The following is a 23,887-nucleotide window of genomic DNA, read 5'->3' as shown; positions in this document are numbered from 1 at the left end:
AAAAAAACCTGATGACAACATACCTGACACGTCACAAAACTTCACAGTGTTAAACAAAACAACATTTATCATCAAAGGTGGTTTTACTGACAAAATACCTTTCTGTAAAAATCTGGTGTAAATGGAAGCAGTCGTGAGAAAATGCTAGGGAAAAAGTGATGTTCATCCATCACATTTTTGCTGCTTTTTTTTTCTCGCCAAAAATTAACTTGCCGCACAGATTTTTCCCATTGATTTTAATAGATCACTTGAGGTCTGAAGTGGTTTAAAATAACGGTGTAAAATAAAACCTGCACCACTCTGCTTTCATTATCCTTGTGAACTTGCAAAGAAACACTTTGACTTCCATATCCTAATGATGTGATTTTTATATTGTAAAAATGATGGTAGTTCTTCAGATGACCACTTGGTGGCACTACATTCCTGTAGCAGTTTGGGAATCCGACGACATGTACTTTTTAAACTTGTGCTGTGAATTGTGGGATCACAGTAATCATTGTTACACTTCAGTGACCTTTCTCCAAAAATATGGTTCATTATGGGAGGCAGGCACAGTTCTATCTTGGTTAGCGTGGCTGCAGCGCTGGTTTGATTCCAATCTGGACACTATGGAACTGAAAGCAATCGGTGTGTGTATATATGTACAGAGTGTGTGTGTGTGTGTGTGTGTGTATGTGTGTGTGTATATATATATGTATATATGTATATATATATATATATATATATATATATATATATATATATATATATATATATATATATATATATATATAACTTGGAACTGGTGCACACGGCAAAGAAAACGTCAGTGCCTGTGTGCTGGTTTATAAAAATCATATAATCGCTAGAACAAAAAAACGCACCAAACAGGTCTTAACATAGTGTCAAAAGAAACAAAATTTATTATCGACGTTTCGGCTCTGTAGGTCGAGCCTGATTCCTGAAGACGGCTCGACCTACAGTGCCGAAACGCCGATAATAAATTTTGTTTCTTTTGACACTATGTCAAAAGAAACTAGATATATATATATATATATATATATATATATATATATATATATATATATATATATATATATATATATATATATATATATATATATATATATATATATATATATATATATAAAATAGTCCAAAGGGTGCACACCATATATAGCAAAAGAACATATATATATATATATATATATATATATATATATATATATATATATATATATATATATATATATAGTACAGTGCCTTTACGTTATGGAGTACGGGTACTGGCCCCAATGAATAGTGACCTGCCTGCGTTAAAGGAGAACTAAAGCTCAACTAAAGCAGTTGGACAGAAATATTGTACATTATGTTTTGGGATTCCGAATCGCCCCAAGGCAACCACAGCCCTTTAGCAGGGAAGATCAGTAGATCCCCATTTTCTTTTCTGCTGATTCACTGCACTACTCTTTGCTGCTGTCACTTACTGCACTAAGGGGCTAACTCACTTTACTGATTATATAATGTCACAATTTAAAGCTGAGGCTGATGAGTAAATAATTATTGGTACATGGCAGCCCAGAAACCAGCACAAGTAGCATCATCATTAATAATCAGCCCTGCAGCAACTGCTCATATGACAGGCAAACCTCATTTTTTAGTGGATGATTTGAGACGACCCCTAAGCTTAGCTTCTCAACAGCTGCTCAAAATACACTGAGCATGTGCAGTGTCACCGACACTTCTAACCAAACCCAAGATGGGAAACTCTTGTGATGATTTTAAAGGCCTGGATCCTCTTGTGATGATTTTAAAGGCCTGGATCATTACTACTATTGAGATGTTGAACCTTTAGGCCGGTTCATTATGTTAAATATATAAAATATTGCAATTTTAGCCATATTAATGTTTAGGGTTTAGCTCTCCTTTAAGCAACGCCACTAAGGGGCATGTTCTTGAGCCTCGGGAATCAATAAATTACCCCTTATAACTTGAAAAATCCTGAGGAAAGCCCATCTGAAGGCAATCGGTAAGTGAAAATTTATTTGGAGATCCATATTGCTTGACTTAGGATCTTTCCATCGGTGAGATTTACAGAAATGATGGAAAACCCTTACATAGCTGCCTTTCCAGGAAGCCAATGTCATAAACGCCACCTAGTGGCCAGTCAGTCATAATACTTTTTTTCAGCCTGGATAAATGGAAATTACTCGGCATGGATCAATGGATAGCACAGTGTAATCACAGCATAACACCTACATCAAAATAATCACATTGACTTTTCCATGTTGCACGCCAATGCCGGTATAACAATCCATCAAAAAGCTCCATACCGTTTCTGGGGTGTTAATGGTCTCTTTTTATATCAAGGAATAGTCCATGTTTGTAGACACGGACAAAAAAATTATTAGAAAGAGAAGATGATTTAACTTACCATATAAAAACATTATTATGGGAGCCCTCATCCTCACCTGTAGCTGTACATTGTTTTCTTGTTCTTTATTTATTAATGACATATTGATAGGCATTAGGGTTCACATAGTTGCTGGCAGCTAAAGGTTTAATAAGCTTTATGTGCTTTTAATGCGGGTAACGTTTACATGTATATTGGACACAGTATAGATGTTACTGTTTACATCTATTTCTGTCCTTAAAGTGACAATGCAGAATATCTTGGTAGCAGCCTGGTAACGTGCGCTCTAAAGGTGGCCATAAACGTTACAATTAGAAGATTTTTTCAAGAAAGATGGTTCGTTTCAGCACACACGTGTAGAGCTAAACCGTCAAATACAGGTACAAACAATAGAATTCTACCTGTATCTGACAATTCAGCATTAACAATGACTGAATGGCAACCAAACAAAATTTTCCGCCCAGCACGATCGATGAACCGACCGATGTCCAAGTCTTCTGCTGATGTAAAGGAAGGTGAACAACCCCTTTAAAGTGGACCTGTCACCCAGACATAAAAAGCTGGATAATAAAAGTCCTTTTAAAATTAAACATGAAATCCAAATTCTTTTTTTTTATTAAAGTGTTCATAGCTGTTATAAACTCATTTAAAAATCTCAGCTGTCAATCAAATATTGTCTGCCCCTCCTCTATGCCTCAGGCATAGAGGCGAAGCAGGCAATTACTTTCACTTTCCATTCAGCACTTCCTACATGTCACTGATCTCCACACATTCCCCCAGTTTTCTTAACAATTTAATTGTGTAGCCAGTGCATGGGGATAGACATCAGGTCCCCCATTCTGGTGCACAAACAAGATTCTGAGATGATGCAAGGCTTGCCTTTATAACAGTGTCCACTAAATGGCTCCTACCTGCTTGCTATAATTATGAATTCCCAGACCCAAACAAGATTCAAATAAGTTATACAGTGTATTTTGCTTGATTAACATGATAAAATATTTTTTTTTGGGTGACGGGTCCCCTTAAAGGCTAATGGGACACAAGTCTGTTTCTCTGTCTGTGTTGTTATGGTGGTATTGCACACAATCCAGATCAAGGTAGATTATCCCGATAGATAGGAGTTGGGAGGGATATTTACTGGTGGCTCGGGATTGCAAATTCAATAGAACAGGTGCAGCTGTAGGACTTCATGCAAAGAGGTAATGGGAGAAGGGCATGGAGACACAGTGTGAGGATACATAGAGATGAGATGACAAACGCAATGACAAGAGATTTAATTTCATCTCCAGAGAGTCATAGGAGTGAATGGAAGAATGTGGCAGAGGACAAGTATTTTGGGAGGTGTATAAGCCCCTCTGCAAGATGAATATTTGCACTAGGCCTGGAGTGACACTGCAAGAGGTAGGCGTTGGCAAATGTACAAAGTTGGGTACAGTGTATCTTTATATTGTGCTGCTTCATGAGTCAGGGCGCTCACTGTATAAGCTCTCTGGTTTCACAAACATAGAACTTACCGTATATTTGGTTACGTGACTCTAGCTTGAATCAAAAAACTGCTCATGCACAACCGGCCTCTCCTTTAAAGGAGAAGCAAATGCTAAAATTAAGTAAGCTTTATCAGAGAGGTCTATATAAATATACCAGTAAACCCTCAAAGTAATGCTGCCTCTGTCAAAAGAAACACTGCAAACTACTATTTCAATGTTTTCTTTTTTTTTTATAGGTTTTTTTTTGAACATCTGATGAATGGCAAGAGACACGATTCTGTCTGACCATAGACACCTTAATATCAAGTAAGTCTAAAAACTGTACTAAAGAAAAGGCCATATGGAAAAGGGGGTGGAGTATTGATGTAAGTGGTGGTGACGGGTGAAAGGGGGATGAGCAAAGATGTAAAGGGGTTGGATCTGGTGAGGGAAGTTGAAGGGTAGTGGTGGGGCAGACAGAGTATAAGCATGAGCAGAGATCCAGCCCCTTTAAATTTCTACCCCATCCCATTTTTCATTTGGCTGGAATGTCAAGAATTGCATGACCCAATCAATTAATATATATATATATATATATATATATATATATATATATATATATATATATATATATATATATATATATATATATATATATATATATATATATATATAATGATATATATATATATATATATATATATATATATATATATATAATGATATGTGTAATACAGGTATGGAATCCATTATCCGGAAACCCGTTTTCCAGAAAGCTCAGTATTAGGGAAAATCCATCTCACATAGACTCCATTTTAGACAAATAATCCATGTTATTAAAACTGATTTTCTTTTTCTCTGTAATAATAAAACAGTAGCTTGTACTTGATCCCAACTAAGATATAATTAATCCTTATTGGAAGCAAAAACAGCCTATTGGGTTTATTTCATGTTTACATGATTTTCTAGTAGACTTAAGGAACAAGAACCAAATTATGGAAAGATCTGTTATACGGAAAGCACCATGTCCTGAGCATTCTGAATAATAGTTCCCATACCTATATATAATAATATAAATATTCTATATTTGTGGCACAGTAACTGGCAAGACTCCAAATGGAAGATGTCTGTTTCCCAGAATGATCTGTGAGACCGTAAATGGAGAATACACACATTGTAAGGCTAGATACTGGAATGAGTCCCCTGCTGAAAAAGTGATGTCTGCGAGGACCATCTGTAATGTGACAATAAAATTGACTTTATGCTGTTTTTTTTACTTTGTTGTGCTCTGTTTATGGAAAACCCTGCAGTGAATAAAATACTGGTGCACACCTGCATGAAAAATCTATATATATATATATATATATATATATATATATATATATATCTCTTTATATATATATATATATATATCTCTTTATATACAGGTATGGGATCCATTATCCAGAAACCTGTTATCCAGAAAGCTCCGAATCACGGAAAGGTCATCTCCCATAGACTCCATTGTAATCAAATAATTCAAATTTTTAAAAAATGATTTCCTTTTGATGATTTCCAGTAGCTTGTACTTGATCCAAACTAATATAATGAATCCTTAGTGGAAGTAAAAGATCCAAATTACAGAAAGATCTGTTATCCGGAAAACCCCAGGTCCCGAGCATTCTGGATAACCGGTCCCATACCTGTATATAATATGCTATGTAGTTAATTTATAACATACCAGACACTACTAACACTACATAGTTACCCGTTGTCAAGTTCAGCACTTCTACTAAATATTATCTGGTTATCAAGTGTAAGGATTCTGGTAATGTGAATAGAGGAACGGCTGTTGAAATAAATCTGTTCTGACCAGCAGAGCCCTGGGTTGCATTTTCCGCAAAGCAGTTTTTTCCACTCGCAGCACAAACGTTGGAATAAGCATTTGCTGAGTGGAAGGTCTCCCAGCTGTAGCCTTTTTCTGACAAAGAGGAGCAATTCTGCTTTTTCTATCAAATTAGATCAGGTAACCCCTTAAGCAAAGAAATCAGAACTCGTAAATCATTTCATTGCTGCATTGCCATTTGCAAAACCTTGCAGATCGGCCATGGTGTCCATCCACAGAAATCCAATATAATAATATTCTGCACATTCATCCCATGAATCCAGAGAATCTATGTTGCTGTTCTCTTACAGAGATTATAGTAAAATTATGATTTTATTAGTATACTTTTAAAGAGATATACTTGATGATAGGAGACAGTTGACAACTTTGGATACTGAATGTAGTAGTAAAATCCGTAATATACGTCATAAAGTAACACTACCACTAATTGTAATGAATGGGACTTTTTGTCCTAAAGGGAATCGCAACCCATGTAAAAAGTTGTTGGACTGGATCTTCTGCAGCTCACTAGAGATGCAGACACCCTGGGCCTTCTTTCAAATACATTTTATATATGAATATAGTGCAAAATAGTACAGGTTACTATACAGGTCCCTGGTTTAAATAAGGATGGCAGATAATAGATCTCCAAGCTCGGGGGCCCATCAGGAGATCTCCAAGCTCGGGGGCCCACCTGGAGATCTCCAAGCTCCGGGCCCACCAGGAGATCTCCAAGCTCCGGGCCCACCAGGAGATCTCCAAGCTCTGGGCCCACCAGGAGATCTCTAAGCTTGGGGCCCACCAGGTGATCTTCAAGCTCAGGGCCCACCAGAAGCTCTCCAAGCTCGGGGCCCACCAGGACATCTCCAAGCTCGGGCCCACCAGGAGCTCTCCAAGCTCGGGGGCCCACCATGAGATCTCCATGCTCGGTACCCACCAGGAGATCGCTAAGCTTGTGGCCCACCAGGAGATCGCTAAGCTTGTGGCCCACTAGGAGATCTCCAAACTCGGGGCCCACCAGGAGATCTCCAAGCTCTGGGCCCACCAGCAGATCTCCAAACTCGGGGCCCACCAGGAGATCTCCAAGCTCTGGGCCCACCAGGAGATCTCCAAGCTCTGGGCCCACCAGGAGATCTCCAAGCTTCGGCCCACCAGGAGTTCATCAGGGCCTGACTGGTTTACCAGAATTTAGTCAGTGAGTAAAAGCAAACATTATAATAATGCATTTTTCCCTTTAAATTTCAAGGTATCTATGTTAAAGCTAAATAAAATAGTATAATGCTGCAGCTGGTATATGATATGTTAGCCCATGCTCGTTTATATGAAGCTTGTTTTTTTGCATTAGCAGTATTATGGTGCACTCCTAAATTTAGCTTGGAAATAACAGATTTATGTTCCCCAGGCCCCCTTGGATTGCTTTGTATCAACTAAAAGTGCCTGAGGGCCCGTGACAGTCTGATTCAACACTCGCTTCATTCTTTCCCCTCTCCTGGCAACTCTTACTTTTTCCACTGAGCTGTTCCTTCTTTCCTACCCTGCTGCCCCTGTTCCTAAACGCTGCTCTGCACTCATCTCTAATTGGAAGTCAGCCATGCAGGAAGAGCGAGCAAATAAAGGCTGACAGGCTTCCCATTAATAGACTCCCCATTACCTTGCCATCCGGCTTCCTCTACCTTTGAGGCAGGAGATTTATTGCAGAAAATGCTTCCGATCACTGGGCTTTGTTTAATAAATGAGCTGAAGATGGTTCATGATAAAGCATCAAAGTAGACTGTAGGGAACATTAAAGGGAAGCATATTTCTAAGTAGGTTTTATGTTCCATTTGTTTCCTTGAAAGCTGTGAAAGGACAAAGAATAGAGTTCTTGTCCTTTATTTATATAGCGTCCCAGTGGAGCTTACAGTTTATGGTGCCCCTATCACATTCACACACACTATGGACACCATTGAGCAGTATTATGGGCCCTAGATGTGAGTGTTTCAGTGGACCTTAAGAGACCCAGTCTGACCGTTTATTAGCAGGTTCACAGGGTGGACCTGGCTTTTATTCTTTCCTTTCCAGCTGTAGTCTCAGTAACCCCCCAAATAGCCCTTAAAGGAACTGTAACATCAAAAAATGAAAGTGTTTTAAAGTAATATAAATATAATGCAGTGTTGGCCTGCACTGGTAGAACTACTGTATTTTCTTCAGAAACACTACTATTGTTTATGTAAATAAGCTGCTGTGTTGCAATGGGGGCAGCCATTCAAAGGAGAAAAGGCTCAGGTTACACAGCAGAGTAGAACTCAGTAGAACATAATGGTGTTATCTGTTATCCACTATTTAACCTGTGCCATTTATCCTTTTTTCAATTTCTGCCATTGCTACACAGCAGCTTGTTTATAAATGAACTATAGTAGTGTTTGTGAAGCAAACATCGGTTTTACTAGTGCAGGGCAACAGTACATCATATTTTCATTACTTTAAAACAATTTTTTTGGTGTTACTGTTCCTAAATTGTAAGCTATTGTGAGTAGGGCCCTCTGATCTTGTTTTTATTGTATAACCCTTGTTTGTAAATTGATTACAAAATAGGGGTCTTAGCATAAATTCATTAAAATCTGTGTATATAAATAAATGATGGATGTTGATAATGAGAGTCATTAAAGGGAATTTAAACCGATATGTAATTTGTTCTGCGACTATACATTTTGTACAAAGACCTGCTCTGCACTAGAGTTAGTACTGCCGCTGCATTATCACACACACAAAAATGGAAAAACAATGTTTTTTATTTCCCTTTATAAATCGTCATTTAAGGTAGAAAATGCTGAAACAGGCTAGAATAATTCGCTCTTCTCCCGTTGCATGGTACAGAGCTTCATTGGCTTAATTATCATGCAGAGATGCGTAAATCTATAGCTTGTATTTAATAGTCCAAAAGCGGATGTGAATATTGAGTAATAAACTCTGTCCCTTTGTTACACAAATGTAATTGTCGTGAGTACTTGTGTATTATTGATGGTGAGCACCTGGCATTTGCTTTTTGAATGGTGAGTGCCGATGGAGCGGTGTTTTATATACCTCATTCTAAACCAAGTTATGGGTCACAAATCTGACTCCCTAAGTTTGGGTCTCCATTAAACCCTGATCTATAGTCTTTATGGGAAGACATGTATGGGGGACACACTGTGACAGAATCTATTGGTATCTTCCTATTTATAGATGTGTGGATTTAAGTGTTAAATGAATACTGTAGTATGTAATCTTTGACAGAGAGGGCTGAACCTTTTTATCTTGCCCTGGAGGTACAAATTCCTTGCCTGTTGCTCTGTTATGCTTAACTGACTGTCTTCTCTTTATGCTGGTTTGGGGGTACTAGAAACACTCTTATCTGAATTACATTTACACCTTCTAGAAGTAGTACAATCACCTTTTGACTGTATTTGGTTGAAAGCAGCCCCACTTGTCACCATCTTATCATATCCTGTACTTTTAATATGTGTTGTAAGGGTCTGCAGTGACAATTTGTGCAATAAAATGCCAGCTAATGACCATGCTAAGTGCAATTAGGATCATTTGCACAGTTTTTTTTTGCCCTACAATAAATTTTCAAGACAGATTAAGTGGTACCCAGTACCCTATCTTAAGGTGGCCATAGACGTAGAGAACTGCTCTTTAAGCGATGTCGCCAATGAGCGGATCTCCCTCAGATATGCCCACATTGAAGTGGGTGATATGGGGCTGATCGATCAGATCATAATGCATGATACAGGTGGTCGGATCGCGGGACCGCATAGACACACCAAAGCGGCCGTGATCCAACGAGAATTTTTAACCTGCCCGATCTGGATCTGGCTGACTTGGCCAATATCGGATGGACCCAAACACAGGCCAATAAACTGCAAACTTAGTCTGTCGGCAGCTTTTATTGGCCCCTGTATAGGGGTCTTTAGTGAAGTTGTCTAAACAGGTATGGTATCTGTTATCCAGAAACCTCCAAATTATGGGAGGGTTATCTAATAATAAATAAAACCTATTTTCTAGGGATGCACCGAATCCAGGATTCTGTACAGGATTTGGCCTTTTAAAGCAGGATTCAGCCAAATCCTTGTGCCTGGCCGAACCAAATCCTAATTAATGTAATGCTTGTACTTTATCTCAACTAAGATATAATTCATCCTTATTAGAGGCCAAACAATCAGATTGGGTTTATTTCATGTTTAAATTATTTTAGCAGACTAAAGGTATGGAAATCTAAATTATGGATGGGATCCTTGTCCAGAAGACCCCAGGTCCTGAGCATTTCGGATAACCGGTCCCATAACTGTAATATACAATGAGCCCTATCAATACAAATAGGCCCCATGAGTGCTACAACACCCTGACATAGCAATGGAACATAGAGTGTGGAGCTCATGATTTTGGATTGTTGAAGCAGTACTGGTGGTGCAACATGAAAGCAAAACCCATATGTGTCTGAAAAGCTGGTGGGAGGCCCAAATCATTCCCCTGCCTAGGGGCCATTTGGTTTTATCCTTATCTGATTCTGTATTGTTTGCACTTTATACTTTCCATAATATGCCTAGTAATTTTCTCCCCCCCCCCCAACAGAATGGAGGGTGTCCTTTTGTAGTTATGCATTAAAAGGACAGGACTTATATCTGCCTGCCATCATGTGTAGGTATTTACTTGCCCTTACCAGTTGCAACAAGATCACACATAGCTGCAAATGTGTAGTTTCCCTTCCTCTTTCACTTACTCCAACAACTCATTTATCTAACAGACATGGTTAATGAACTGGTTTTGAATTGATTACCTATTTATGTCCCCTTCACACCAGTGTTTTTTCCTTATGGCAAAATAAAACTGCAAAAAAAAAAAAAAGTTTTTCTTAAATTGTAAACTGCTTTTTTCCATCCTGTTCCCTGTGTCTTGCTTTTTCTTCCCTGTACAACAATGTTTAATTCGGGATCCGATGATAGATGTTACCATCCATATATGTCATATTACAGTGTAAATGCACATAGGGTTCCATCCATAGGGTTACTGTGCTTGGGAAAGGTTTGGATCTTGTCTGTTAATGAGTGGGGCATGCAGCAAATATGTACATAGTAGAACTTCCCCTTTACTTTTTTCAGGGGGCCAGAGAAACAAATGGTGTAAAATCAGCTAAATCAATTATATATCACTTGGACCATTAAAACTGTTTAAAATATGTGACAACTTAATATCAGGGTATGTAAAACGGAGGTTTCACTGTATGTCACATTAGTCTGCCAAGATTATTATTCTTTATTTATATAGCACCAGCATATTCTACAGTGTTTTAATAGATTAAACATCATTCCCATCATGTCAGAATGTGTTATTGTATTTTGGTCAAATGAATGTGATTGACATGAGTAATTTATTATGATGAAAAGCAGAGTTATTAGAGCTGAATGACTTGCATATTAATACATATATATAAATTACTTCTTTTAAAGTTTACCCATTTAATCCGTTGTATTTGCATTGTAGATTAGCTTGTCTGTCCAGTGATCCCCAACCAGTAGCTCGCGAGCAACATGTTGCTCTCCAACCCCTTGGATGTTGCTCCTCAAAGCAGAAGCTTATTTTTGAATTCCAGGCATGGAAGCAAGTTTTAATTGCATAAAAACAAAGTATAGTACCAAGTAGAGCCTCTTATAGGCTGCCAGTCCACATAGGGGCAACCAAAGAGCCAATCACAGCTCTTATTTGGCACCCCAAGGGACTATTTTATGCTTGTGTTGCTCTCCAACTCTTTTTACATTTGAATGTGGCTCACGGGTAAAAAAAGGTTGGGGACCCCTGGTCTAGGGGATGCTGCAGTGCATTATTCTCTGACAACTGGCTTTCCAACTATGCAATCTTCCGACCTGCCACTAACTATTCAGATTAAATAAAGTAGTAAAAGAAAAGAATCAGATGATGTTCTGGCTGTGACCGCAATCATACGAACGTTATGTCCAACAAATAGCAGTGATAGTTAGCCATTGATATAATCAGATAGGCAATACATGCAGAAAAATTGTTAGCTGACAAAAAATCTTTTAACCTGTCCCATCGACTAAACAACCGATCGCCATGGTCCAAAAATTGTATTCAATTGGTACAACTTTATCTTTGCGTCTATGGTCAGCTTTAGGATTGGATGAGTTTGGAGACAATACATGCAAAGCTTGTGTATTGCATGGCCCCTAGATTAGCAGTTTGTAAGATGGGAGAATGTGACTGTGGGATAGCAGGTATAGTAGGGAGAGATGGTGCCTATAGTAGCAGTGGGATAATAGTCTCTGGGAAGGGAGTGTGACTGTGGGATAGCAGGTATAGTAGGGAGAGATGGTGCCTATAGTAACAGTGGATAATAGTCTCTGGGAAGGTAGTGTGACTGTGGGATAGCAGGTACAGTAGGGAGAGATGGTGTCTATAGTAACAGTGGGATAATAGTCTCTGAGAAGGGAGTGTGACTGTTGGATAGCAGGTACAGTAGGGAGAGATGGTGTCTATAGTAGCAGTGGATAATAGTCTCTGGGAAGGGAGTGTGACTGTGGGATAGCAGGTATAGTAGGGAGAGATGGTGCCTATAGTAACAGTGGATAATAGTCTCTGGGAAGGGAGTGTGACTGTGGGATAGCAGGTATAGTAGGGAGAGATGGTGCCTATAGTACCAGTGGATAATAGTCTCTGGGAAGGGAGTGTGACTGTGGGATAGCAGGTATAGTAGGGAGAGATGGTGCCTATAGTAACAGTGGGATAATAGTCTCTGGGAAGGGAGTGTGACTGTGGGATAGCAGGTATAGTAGGGAGAGATGGTGCCTATAGTAACAGTGGATAATAGTCTCTGGGAAGGGAGTGTGACTGTGGGATAGCAGGTATAGTAGGGAGAGATGGTGTCTATAGTAACAGTTGGATAATAGTCTCTGGGAAGGGAGTGTGACTGTGGGATAGCAGGTATAGTAGGGAGAGATGGTGCCTATAGTAACAGTGGATAATAGTCTCTGGGAAGGGAGTGTGACTGTGGGATAGCAGGTATAGTAGGGAGAGATGGTGCCTATAGTACCAGTGGATAATAGTCTCTGGGAAGGGAGTGTGACTGTGGGATAGCAGGTACAGTAGGGAGAGATGGTGTCTATAGTAGCAGTGGATAATAGTCTCTGGGAAGGGAGTGTGACTGTGGGATAGCAGGTATAGTAGGGAGAGATGGTGCCTATAGTAACAGTGGATAATAGTCTCTGGGAAGGGAGTGTGACTGTGGGATAGCAGGTATAGTAGGGAGAGATGGTGTCTATAGTAACAGTTGGATAATAGTCTCTGGGAAGGGAGTGTGACTGTGGGATAGCAGGTATAGTAGGGAGAGATGGTGCCTATAGTAACAGTGGGATAATAGTCTCTGGGAAGGGAGTGTGACTGTAGGATAGCAGGTATAGTAGGGAGAGATGGTGCCTATAGTAACAGTGGATAATAGTCTCTGGGAAGGGAGTGTGACTGTGGGATAGTAGGGAGAGATGGTGCCTATAGTAGAAGTGGGGTTAATGGTCTCTGGGAAGGGACTGTGGCTGTGGGATAGGAATTTTTGTGCTGGCTTCTGTGACCACTAAAGGAAATCCTTTGTAGGAGACCATTCATCAGTTTGTATTTGTCCCAGTGAAAAGATGACACAATCACTTTGCTGCTTTCCAGCATTCGGTGTACTTGAAATAGTCAGTCCCAGAACACTTTGCAGTACAGAACATGAAATTATTGGTTAGAAATTGCATGACGGAGAGTGCCAAAACCCAAGGCTGGCAGCTCAGTATATCTGTCATCCCTAATGGGTGTTTTTACAGTGACTGGTATAGGAAGCAAAATAAACCCATGCTATAATGTCACATTCATGGTATGAACCGGTTCAGCCAGTTACTTTCATTCATGTTCAGCACACCTGATATTTTGGCTTACAGGTCTCAAAGATTCTTAAGATTCTCACACAATTTGTTGTCACACCAAATGATAGGTTGGGGAGGGGGCTGAAAAGCCATCTGTTTGTTGTACCAAAGCAAACAGATCAAATATTTTTTGGGCTGCACTGCGACTCCTGCCATATGCCTACAAGTCAGTCTTTTGGTTGGGTGACCTGTGTGGCCATACAGGGGATCATATGGAAGGGGGGCACTGGGCTAAACAGTATCCTTGTGTGTAAGCATTTTTAGCACAATTAACAGTACAACTTATATTGTTACATTAGTGGCTGATTATACACTACAAGGGAAATAGAATATTTGGAACACTTGTTTTGCTCTGGGTGCATAGGTTGCCTCCTGCAATCCAATGTCACACTAAGCCAGGGGTGTCCAAACTGCGGCCCGAGGGCCACATGCGGCCCAGTATGGATATGAATGCGGCCCAGCTTGAAACACTCGGTTCACGAGGAAATGTCACAATAGTATATAGTATAATAATAAGTCTATTTACTCTAATATTCAGGTGTCCTATATTCCACTGTATAGCTCCAACTGGTATTTTATTTTACTTTTATGTGTATTTTACTTTTACAAATCAAAAGTGTTTGTGTATCTCATGTGTGGCCCCAGACAATTTTACTTTTTCCAAAGTGGGCCAGGGAAGCCAAAAGTTTGGACACCCCTGCACTAAGCAATAGTTTCAATGGACAACGTAGTATACAAGTATAGGATTCGTTATCCAGAAAGGTCTGAATTATGGGAAGGTCATCTCCCATAGACTCCATTTTGATCAAATAATTCAAAGTTTATAAAAAAAAAATATATTTCATATTTCTCTGTAATAATAAAACAGTACCTTGTACTTGACCTCCAGTAAGATTTATATTATTATATTTAATATTTAAATAATTTTCTAGTAGACTTAAATTATGATCCGGATTACAGAATGATATTTTATCTGGAAAATTCAAGGTCCCATGCATTTTGGATAACAAGTCCCACACCTGTAATTGTGTGTGGCAGCCTTAAATTTCTCCCCCATGGCATAAGCACTTCTGTGACATCCTCCTCTTCATCTTCACCTATCTCTCTCTGAGTTAGGTATGGTTAGTTAAAGTAGAAGTGAAGCTTAAATAAAGAAGTAGGCTAGAAATGTTGTACATTATGTTTTATGCTTCTGTACCAGCCCAAGGCAACCACAGCCCTTTAGCAGTAAAGATCTGTGTCTCCAAAGATGCCCCAGTAGCTCCCCATCTTCTTTTCTGCTGATTCACTGCACATGCTCTGTGCTGCTGTCACTTACTGAGCTTAGGGACCCACTCACAATATACAGTACACATAGAATAGAAATGTCACAATATAAGGCTGATTAGTAATTAATACAGATAATTACTACATGGCAGCACAGAAAGCAGTGCAAATAGCCTCAGAATTTAATAATCAGTCCTGTAGCATCAGCTTATAGTACAGACAAACCTCATTTTCTGCTGGATAATTAGTGACGAGCCCTAAGCTTAGCTTCTCAACAGCTGCTCAGAGTCCACTGAACATGAGTGTCACAGACACTTTCCAAGATGGTGACCCCCTGTGACAAGTTTGAAGTCCTGGATCATTGCTGCTATTGAAAAGCTGAACCTTTAGGCTGGTGCAATAAGTTCAGTATATAAAATATAATCGCTACATTCATTTTTAGGGTTTAGTTCTCCTTTAAGCCTAATGCAAATATCAGGTCTCTTTGGGCCTCACTAGCTTAGGCTACTTGTATCTCATAGCCAATCCTTTTTACAAGTAATCTGTACTGAACTAGGCCCTTTGTATCCTCTGTCTATATTTGTATGCAATCTGTATTTTTTATACATGTATATATATATATATATATATATATATATATATATATATATATATATATATATATATATATATATATATATATACATATACACACGTACTGTACAGCTGGGAATATGTTGGATCTTTATAAATACGTGATAATGATAGTAATAATGGTACAAGTTTAGTGTTTGTGGGTGAGAATAGAGCAGCATTGTAGACTGTACTCCTTTAATAATTACCCCTCCTTTTTGTCCGGCTTTAATATTATCTGTATGGCTGCCTTAGCATCACTGGTGTTCGACAAAAGCTTGAGAGTCACAATTTGTTTTACTGTTCTCTCTTTTGTCCCTGAGTTCTGGTGTCCTTTTTGTTGCACATTGTGTTTTATCACCCCAAACATTTGTCACCAAACATTCACATTCCATGTCACACTCTACATGACAAGGCCACCCTTGTTTCAGTACGTATAAGGGACATCTGCACTACATTATCTTGAGAACACCAAAAAGTCATAGAAGGGTTTTAAAATATTGACCTCTTGACATAACAGGCTGGCATTGTATATGTACTTATTGCTTTATTTGCTCAAGTGAAGAACAATCAGATTAAATTCCATGTTAAATCAAATTCTAACAAAAGCACTGTTGCTTTCAGATGTCTTCAGATGTCACTCGGGAGTCCATGCTGGATATAAATATATAGGGTATAGCTTGTAGCGCTCATCAGTCATTGGCTGATGAGCACTGATTGTGATTCAGTTTGCAGGCAACCAGTTAAAGGACCAGTAACAGTAAAAAAAAATTAAAAATTTTAATTTAATTCGCAAAGCATTTATTAAGAAATTACTTACCGATTCTCTGCATGCGCTCCTCTTCTGAAAACAGCGACGATCCATCGTGTGGCACTCGATTTCTCCTCCCTGTCTTCTATAGGAGATAGCAAGGGAGGAGAAATCGAGCGCCGCACGATGGATTGTCGCTCTGTCGCTGTTTCAGAAGTAAGAATCGGTAAGTAATTTCTTAATAAAAGCTTTGCGAATTAAAAGTTTAAACTGTGTTGGTTTTTTTTCGTTAAAAAAAAGCAATTTTTTTTTTAAATTACTGTTATTGGTCCTTTAAAAGGCAGACAGGCCCCAGAATTCCTTTTCACTATATTGAAACATCAGTAATTGTTGTCCAATATAAAGGGCATGAGGGCATTTGTTAGAAATGGGGATCAATCTATAACAGTTGCTGGGGTTTTATTTAGTGTAACATGTAGCAGAGAGGCTTGTAGCTGGATACAAATACTGTTGATGATTTTATTATTCAGCTGGTACAAGCCACATGGAATAAACCTAGCAAATAAAAAGCTTTTGTTGGTAGCTGCTAATTTAACATCTACATGTTGCCCACGTTCCCCCGGGCATCATAGAAAACTCCACAGTACACTAGCAAGTTCAGTTGCGGTCCCCAAAATTCTCTTGTAGTCAGTTGCGCTTAAAACCACTTTCGTTAAAGGGTGCAGGTTAGGGACCTGTTAAGATTGCTTGGAATCTGTGGTTTTCTGTAATTTGGATCTTCATACTGTAAGTCTACCAAAAAATCATGTAAACCCAATAGGATTGATTGTTTTGCTTCCAATAAGGATTTATTAGATCTTAGTTGGGATCAAGTACAAATGTTATTATTACAGAGAAAAAGGAAATTATTTTAAAAAATTTGAAATATAAATTTGGATTATTTGCATAAAATGGTCTATGGGAGACATCCTTTCTGTAATTCGCTTCTTTCTGGATAATGGGTTTCCAGATAACCTGGTATTGTTATTTGTGTAAAAATGCACTCCTGTATCGTTGTGCTCTGCGCTACGCAGTCTTTCCTTCCATTCTGATCTCTGCTGCGCAGCACACTTGCGCCTAAATAATTGGATGCAGACGTCACTTGCACCCCAATCACTGGACTTTAATTGACAAAGTGGGCGCCACTGAGCTCAGTTATACCAATTGCAGTTATGCAATTATTCACCTGAATTGCTATACCAGTTTCTCACCAGAATTGTGGGGAGAAAAAAATAACTTCATTATGTATGTATATTATGGCAAAAAAAACATTGCGATTGTGCTTGAAATTGCACTTTGCTCCTTCCACTTGTGGATGTAAGTGTGCCTTCATGTGATGCTAAATTATTTGCTGTCAAGGCTTCTGGGTGTTTTAAAGTAATGGCTTATGTAGAGAAACTGGATATAGCAAAACACTCCGTTGCAGATTAAATCAAATTATATTGGTTTCACACAAGGAGCTCATTTGCTAGTGATCGTTATTTTTGGACTGACGTGCAATGTGATCCTGTTATAGTTTGGCACATTTCTCCCTCTCTATGGAGGCACAGATTAGTTTTCACTTTCTTGTCACTGATCCACGAAGCACCAAAGACACTTCTTTCGGTTTGGGGTCCTGGGGAGATACATAGGTCGTGCACTTGACCTTACATGTCATTACATGCCCAAAGGCATGATTGGCTTCTTTGTAATAGGTTTGTTTTGTCTTCTGGACATCTGGGAACATCCAGGTGCAACTGTATAATATGAGGCAACCCTTTTGAAATAAAAAAAAAAATAACAAAAGTGGCATAAAGGTGATACCTTTATTGGCTAACTAATATAATCATAGCAAGCTTTCAGAACATTTTAGTTTGCCCAGGGGAACAGGTAGGCCAGGGGGGAGGAGGGAGGGGTTTTGCGCCCAGATTACACCTAGGATGGGGGCCAGCAGGGGGGGGGGACTATGTAGGGTAGGGGTTTGGTTATCCTTTAAATGTTCCTGCATTACCTTAAGCTGCAAGAATAAAAATGCCATACAGCTGTTCTAAAAGGTTTGTTGTAGGTTACGTGCTCCACGGCTTAATTTTCATGCCTGTGGCACTGTCAGTTGACGTGCCTCGTCAAGGTCACTGGGAGTTAAAATGGTAATCCAGCCATGTGTGCCCCTCCCCCCCCCCCATGTTGTACAGTATCATGTATCCCTGGGTCACTTCTCCCAAACATTGTACAAATAAATAGTAGAAATATATATAAAACAATAAGTGATATAAAAATACTGGGGGCTCAGTCTGCAGGGAAAAAAAATATGTACAACAGTAGTCCAGCCTGCAACCCTCCAGATGTGGGTGAACTACAGCTTTTTTTTTTTTTAAATAAAGGATCAGAAGTTTTGTGCCCCTTTTTTGAGAGCCCATACGCAGATCCAGACTTGGGTTCAAAATAGGCCCTGGCATATCCAATATATAAAAGCCCAAACCCCCACCCCCATGGGCCCTAAACTAAACAGTGACTCTTTATGGCATCTTACTGCAGCCCCTCTGGCATTTGTCAGCAGTCATAGATTGACAGTCCAAGCCTACAACCAGGTCACTTTAAAACCTTACAGCTAAAAACTGTGGGGTAAATTTACTAAAGGGCGAAGTGACTAACACTGGCAACAATTCACCAGCGTTATCATTTCTGGCCACTTCACCGATTTACTAACAAAGTCCAAAAAAGCCTAGTGACTTTTCAGTTTTTCAGTGTTAGGCTGCAAAAAGGCATAACAATTTTTTTCGGGTACCCGGTTTCCCCCATACATTTTCTAACATATGGAACATTATTTTTAAGCGGGCTCATGTGTAGGGCATTATAACAATTGTATTGGATTTATTTATGTTACCTGGACATGTGTAGTTATCAGTGGAAATGTAATGTATTAGCTGCAACATGTAACATACAGCCCTCTATTCAAGTTTAAATTCCTGCCCTATGCAGATTAGCCTGAGCGAAGTCATCTACCGAAATTGCGCTAGGCAGATTTGAACACCAGTGATTCTTTGATTTGATTTGCTCGCATTGCCAGCGTCCCGCGCCCAGAATGAAAACGCGCATTTTAGTAAATAAGCGTTGTCGAATTTTCGGCTGGCGAAGTGTTGCAATGACTGCGAAGCCGTCGCTGGAAAATTTTTGCCACTTACTAAATTTGCCCCTGTGTGTATTGCTGCAGTCAAGTTGCCGATATACAAGAGTCCCGTGTGTTGCATAGCTACTGGTTTGTGGAGGCATACCTATGTTGGTACATTGGCCTTTGCTTGTGGCAGTGCCATTAGCAACACAGATTGTGCTGTGAATGGAGCAGCTCCTCCTTGGGTGGAATAAATCATGACAAGACATTGGATGTGTTTTCTTTTGTTTTGCTCTACCCTCATTCTAGAAAGGAACCCAATACCCTTGATTTGTTGTTCTAATGAAAGGGGAGCCTGAGGGTAAGCTTACATAAATGTTTCAGTGGGCTAAATGTTTTCATTAATGGGACAGATGCTCATGATCAGGGAAATTTCACCCTTCTCTTATGATTAATAACTCCCAGTACTGAAAGGTAAAAAAAAAAATGTCCCGCAACAGTCAGTTGTTTTTTTTTTTTTTTGGAAGGAAACTAAATTTGATTCAGATTAAATTAAAATTTGCAGGTCGCTACTATTCTATTCAAACTTTTTCAGAAATAACAGAAAATTTGAATTGTAATTAAAATCTAATTTATTAGAGTATAAAAAAAATTCACATTACTCTAAAATTCCACCTTTGATAAATAAGCCCATTCAAGGCTTATTTATTAAAGGTCGAATTTTAGAGGTTTTGGAAACCACAACAAAACTCACAAACACTAAAACGACGATTGACGTTGAATTTACTAACAGATCCCTATATGAAAAGTGCCAATGAAGAAAAAATGCGTAATGATGCACAAAAAATACAGATACCTCTAAAACCTCGGAAGAATTCATGTTTTTCGGGCAATTTCTAGTGAGAAAAAAAAAAATCAGAAAAACCTTTTAAAGTCCGAATTGATTAAAAGTGGTCAGCGCAGCTCGACAACAATAGCACCGAAACAACTTTTACTTGGCCAAGTTTGGCATTAAAGGTTTTATTGTTTTTTTTACTTTTTCAAATTTTTAGAGCTTGATAGAAATATAGGACAACCATTAAATTAAATGTTTGGGGTTTTTAGTCTCCAAGGAAAGCTGAAATGGCAAAACTTCAGCTACAATTCCAAACACTTCTTGATAGCATTTAGCTGTTAAAGGGATGCTGATAGTTGTAGTTCCGCTACAGCTGAAATGGCAAAACTTCAGCTACAATTCCAAACACTTCTTGATAGCATTTAGCTGTTAAAGGGATGCTGATAGTTGTAGTTCCGCTACAGCTGCAGCACACAATGTCCGCAATCCATGCTGTATAGAATGAATGGGGGCTTCTCTATCAATTTGCCATTTATAAAAAAAATTCAGAGACTGCTATGCTGAAATCTCCATGCCTCCTGCTACCACGGAATTAAGGCAGCAGTCGACTAATCAGGGCTCTTTAAAAAGCTAATTTGTGGGGAGTTTCTGTTGATTCTATTTCCATTGAACGAATGAGTCAGGTATTAGGTTACAAACAGTGAATTGAAGATCCCTGAGCAGCACTTTAGGGAGATATGTGTTTAATTTGGTCTCTAGGGCGGATTACAAAGGGAAGGGCAAATTAGGGCAAATGAAGAGCATATTATATTCAATTTCTAGGTTTGAAACCAAGCTTCCCTCAGCTGAACGTTGTCTTCATCTGAAAAAAAGGGGTTTTATTTTTCTTATTACCATTTCCTATTGTTTAATATAAAAAAACAAAATTTTCCGTTATAAATTACCCCATCGAGTTAATGCTTTGTGTGCAGCAGATCTAGCTGGCGGCACTGTTCTCTTGCACCCTATGGGAAATATTGGTGTCAGCCAAACTGGTAAGAAGTGGTATAACCAGTAGAAAATCGATCAAAATGATCTCTTCTCTGAATATATTTCTCTCTCAATAAAAAAGCACAGAGCAACAAAATAATAAATCACTGGCCTCCCCTTCCAGTATGGGCGCAGTATATCTGACTTATTAAAACAAGGGATCTGCCATTGCATCTTATTGCTTCACTTCATCTCTGCTTAGTCAATGGCTGAAGAATAACTTTATCACTCTGTTTATCACCAGTTGCCCTTTTTCTAAACAGCAGTGGATCAGGACCCGATCTGCTACAGGCCTGAAGAAGCATGAAGAAGTATTCCTCAGCCATTCAGTTGGGAAGTTTTCCCATACCATAGATATATAAACTATATTTTTAAAGTGGTACTAGGATATGCTGAGCTGTACAATTTTTAAAACATAGCAAGGTACAAACTGGGATTACAAATATTATAATAAATAAATATATGTATAAATATGCAGACTTCCTTGTTAAAAGAGACACATTAGTAGGGAAGTCCCGTACAGTAGAGTCCTGCAGCCGGTCGGTACCCGCGGGTTACCCGCAAAAACCTGCGGTACCCTTCGGGTTGTGTCCTGCGGGTATAGACGCGGGTCGGCGGTTTTGCGTGTCGCGGGTCTTCTCAATATCGAATTTTACTCCTTTTTTCTGATCACGCCTACTTCCGATGATGTCACTTCCAGTTTACAATGGCAGCACTTCTGATTCTTGATGGTCAGCGGGTCCGGGTTACGGATAAGGTTCTTGCTGGTCAGGTAGCGGGTCCAAGCGGATAAGAATGCGGGTCCGGGTTGCCGGTTGAGGGTACAGGTCGGATACGGGTTTAGAAAAAAAAAAGACCTGCACAGGACTCTACCGTAAAGCTTACATTTTAAGTCTAAGGCTATGAGATTTTGCTTTTGTGGCAGTGTCGGACTGGCCCACCGGGATACCAGGAAAACTCCCGGTGGGCCCAGGTGTCAGTGCTACTAAACTTTTGGCCTATTCCATGACCATTCCCTATTTCTATGAGAACAAAGTGGCTAGATAGGTGGAATAATAGATTATAGTATGTAAAGAAAAGAGACTAGGAGAATTGAGGTTGAGTGAGGAGAGGAAGAAAATAATACTGAGGGTGGGCCCCTGGTCTAAAAACATTTGGTGGGCCACTGGTCTAAGGTTTTTTGGTGGGCCCCTGGTGTGCCAGTCCGACACTGTTTTGTGGTGTTTGTTTTCCAGGTCTGGGGTGAAGAGGTTAGAGTACAGGGGCACAGGCATGTTATGTGGCTACACCTAGTTGGGTATGATTAAAAGGGATGTCGACCCCAAAAATAATATTGCATAATAAAAGAAAATGTATTTGCACCTATGTAAATCTGACACTGGGATCGCAGACGACTCTGTGGACATTGTGTGTATTTCTAATGGGCATTTGGGTGCTAATACCGCTTTGGGACCGGTTATTCAGATCTAGGGATTTCTGAATAATTGGTCTTTCCATAATTTGGATCTTCAAATCATGTAAACATTAAATAGGCCCTGGTTGCTTCCAATAAAGTTTAATTATATATTAGGTTGGATCAAGTACAAGGTACTGTTTAATTATTACAGAGAAAAAATAAATAATTTGTAAAAATTTGGATTATTTGGATAAAATGGAGTCTATGGGAGATGGCCTTTCCGTAATTTGGAGCTTTCTGGATAACAGGTTTCCGGATAACAGATCCCATACACGTGCACTGTCCATTAAAACATACCCCTAGACAGTGACCTACAACCAAGGCCCCATAGTTGAACATAAGATCACTAAGTGAGTTGAGAAGCAGCCTGGTCTGGGGGTCAAATAAGGTTACCCTACAAAAATACCTGTCTTTCCAAGGCTTTAGCTGGATAGAGTATTTTATATAAAGTAAAGATAAAGCCTGCATAGACTTTTCCTTTTATCATTATTCCTTTTATTCCATGTGTTATAAGGAGTTCAGATTAAAGCGTACAGCAGGTATGCCTGAAAGTGAATGTGTAAATCCCTTAATGCCCCTGTCCTGCCTTTACCTTGGCAAGCGGCACACTGGAAGCCCCTTTAGGCAGGTGGCTATGGATCTCGGCACGCTGAAGAACCATATGACTTGCAAGAGTGCGGGTAACATTATCTGGATCTGTTTATAGCCTTCAACTCTGGTCATCTCTTGAAAGCTTTTAGGTTGCAGTGAAGCTTATGCGTGTGTATTAACAGCCATTGGTTTTAGGTTAACACAGTGGGAGAAACAGATTAACTTTAACCTCTTGCAATAAAAGGGGCTATTAAATAATGCAGCGAGCATTTGGGGGAAGGGCGCAGAGGAGAGTCTTTCATGCGAGCCCAAATTTGAGGCCTGAATGCCCAGAATGGTTCAGTAAGCCTCGGGTTTAGGCAGACAGACAGGCCCCCTTCCTTCATCTGCTTTTCATTTCTCAGCAGCCTTTAAATTGAAAGTGCAACAGGGGAAGAAAGAAAGCAATTACTTGGAAACTTTTCCTTTCAGCCTGACAGAGCCTGGGAAATCTTTATTGTGTCCAAGGAACAGACAAACATAACGCGGCCGCTCTTTGATGTGAGTTTGCAGGGAATAGAATCTGTG

At 39.4% G+C, this 23,887-nt stretch overlaps 1 protein-coding gene across 4 annotated transcripts in view; it reads left to right on the top strand.

The window, feature by feature from the left end:
• Window positions 1–23,887, top strand: part of LOC108697425 (leucine zipper putative tumor suppressor 2 homolog) — a 97,879-nt gene that overhangs the window by 31,484 nt on the left and 42,508 nt on the right. Inside the window, exons 2-4 of one of the 4 annotated variants that reach the window (XM_041570952.1) lie at window positions 3,682–3,793; window positions 4,116–4,185; window positions 4,957–5,034. In XM_041570952.1, the coding sequence (XP_041426886.1) occupies window positions 5,017–5,034 (18 nt within the window). In that variant the 5' untranslated portion in view covers window positions 3,682–3,793; window positions 4,116–4,185; window positions 4,957–5,016. The remainder of the gene's footprint in view (window positions 1–3,681; window positions 3,794–4,115; window positions 4,186–4,956; window positions 5,035–23,887) is intronic. The other 3 variants (XM_041570951.1, XM_041570954.1, XM_041570953.1) reach the window with 3 other exon arrangements.

The sequence above is a fragment of the Xenopus laevis genome, chromosome 7S, assembly GCF_017654675.1.
Source record: "Xenopus laevis strain J_2021 chromosome 7S, Xenopus_laevis_v10.1, whole genome shotgun sequence".
Classification (NCBI taxonomy): Eukaryota; Metazoa; Chordata; class Amphibia; order Anura; family Pipidae; genus Xenopus; species Xenopus laevis.
The sequence above is the reverse complement of the archived record's forward strand: the minus strand, read 5'-3'. Positions and strand labels throughout refer to the sequence as shown.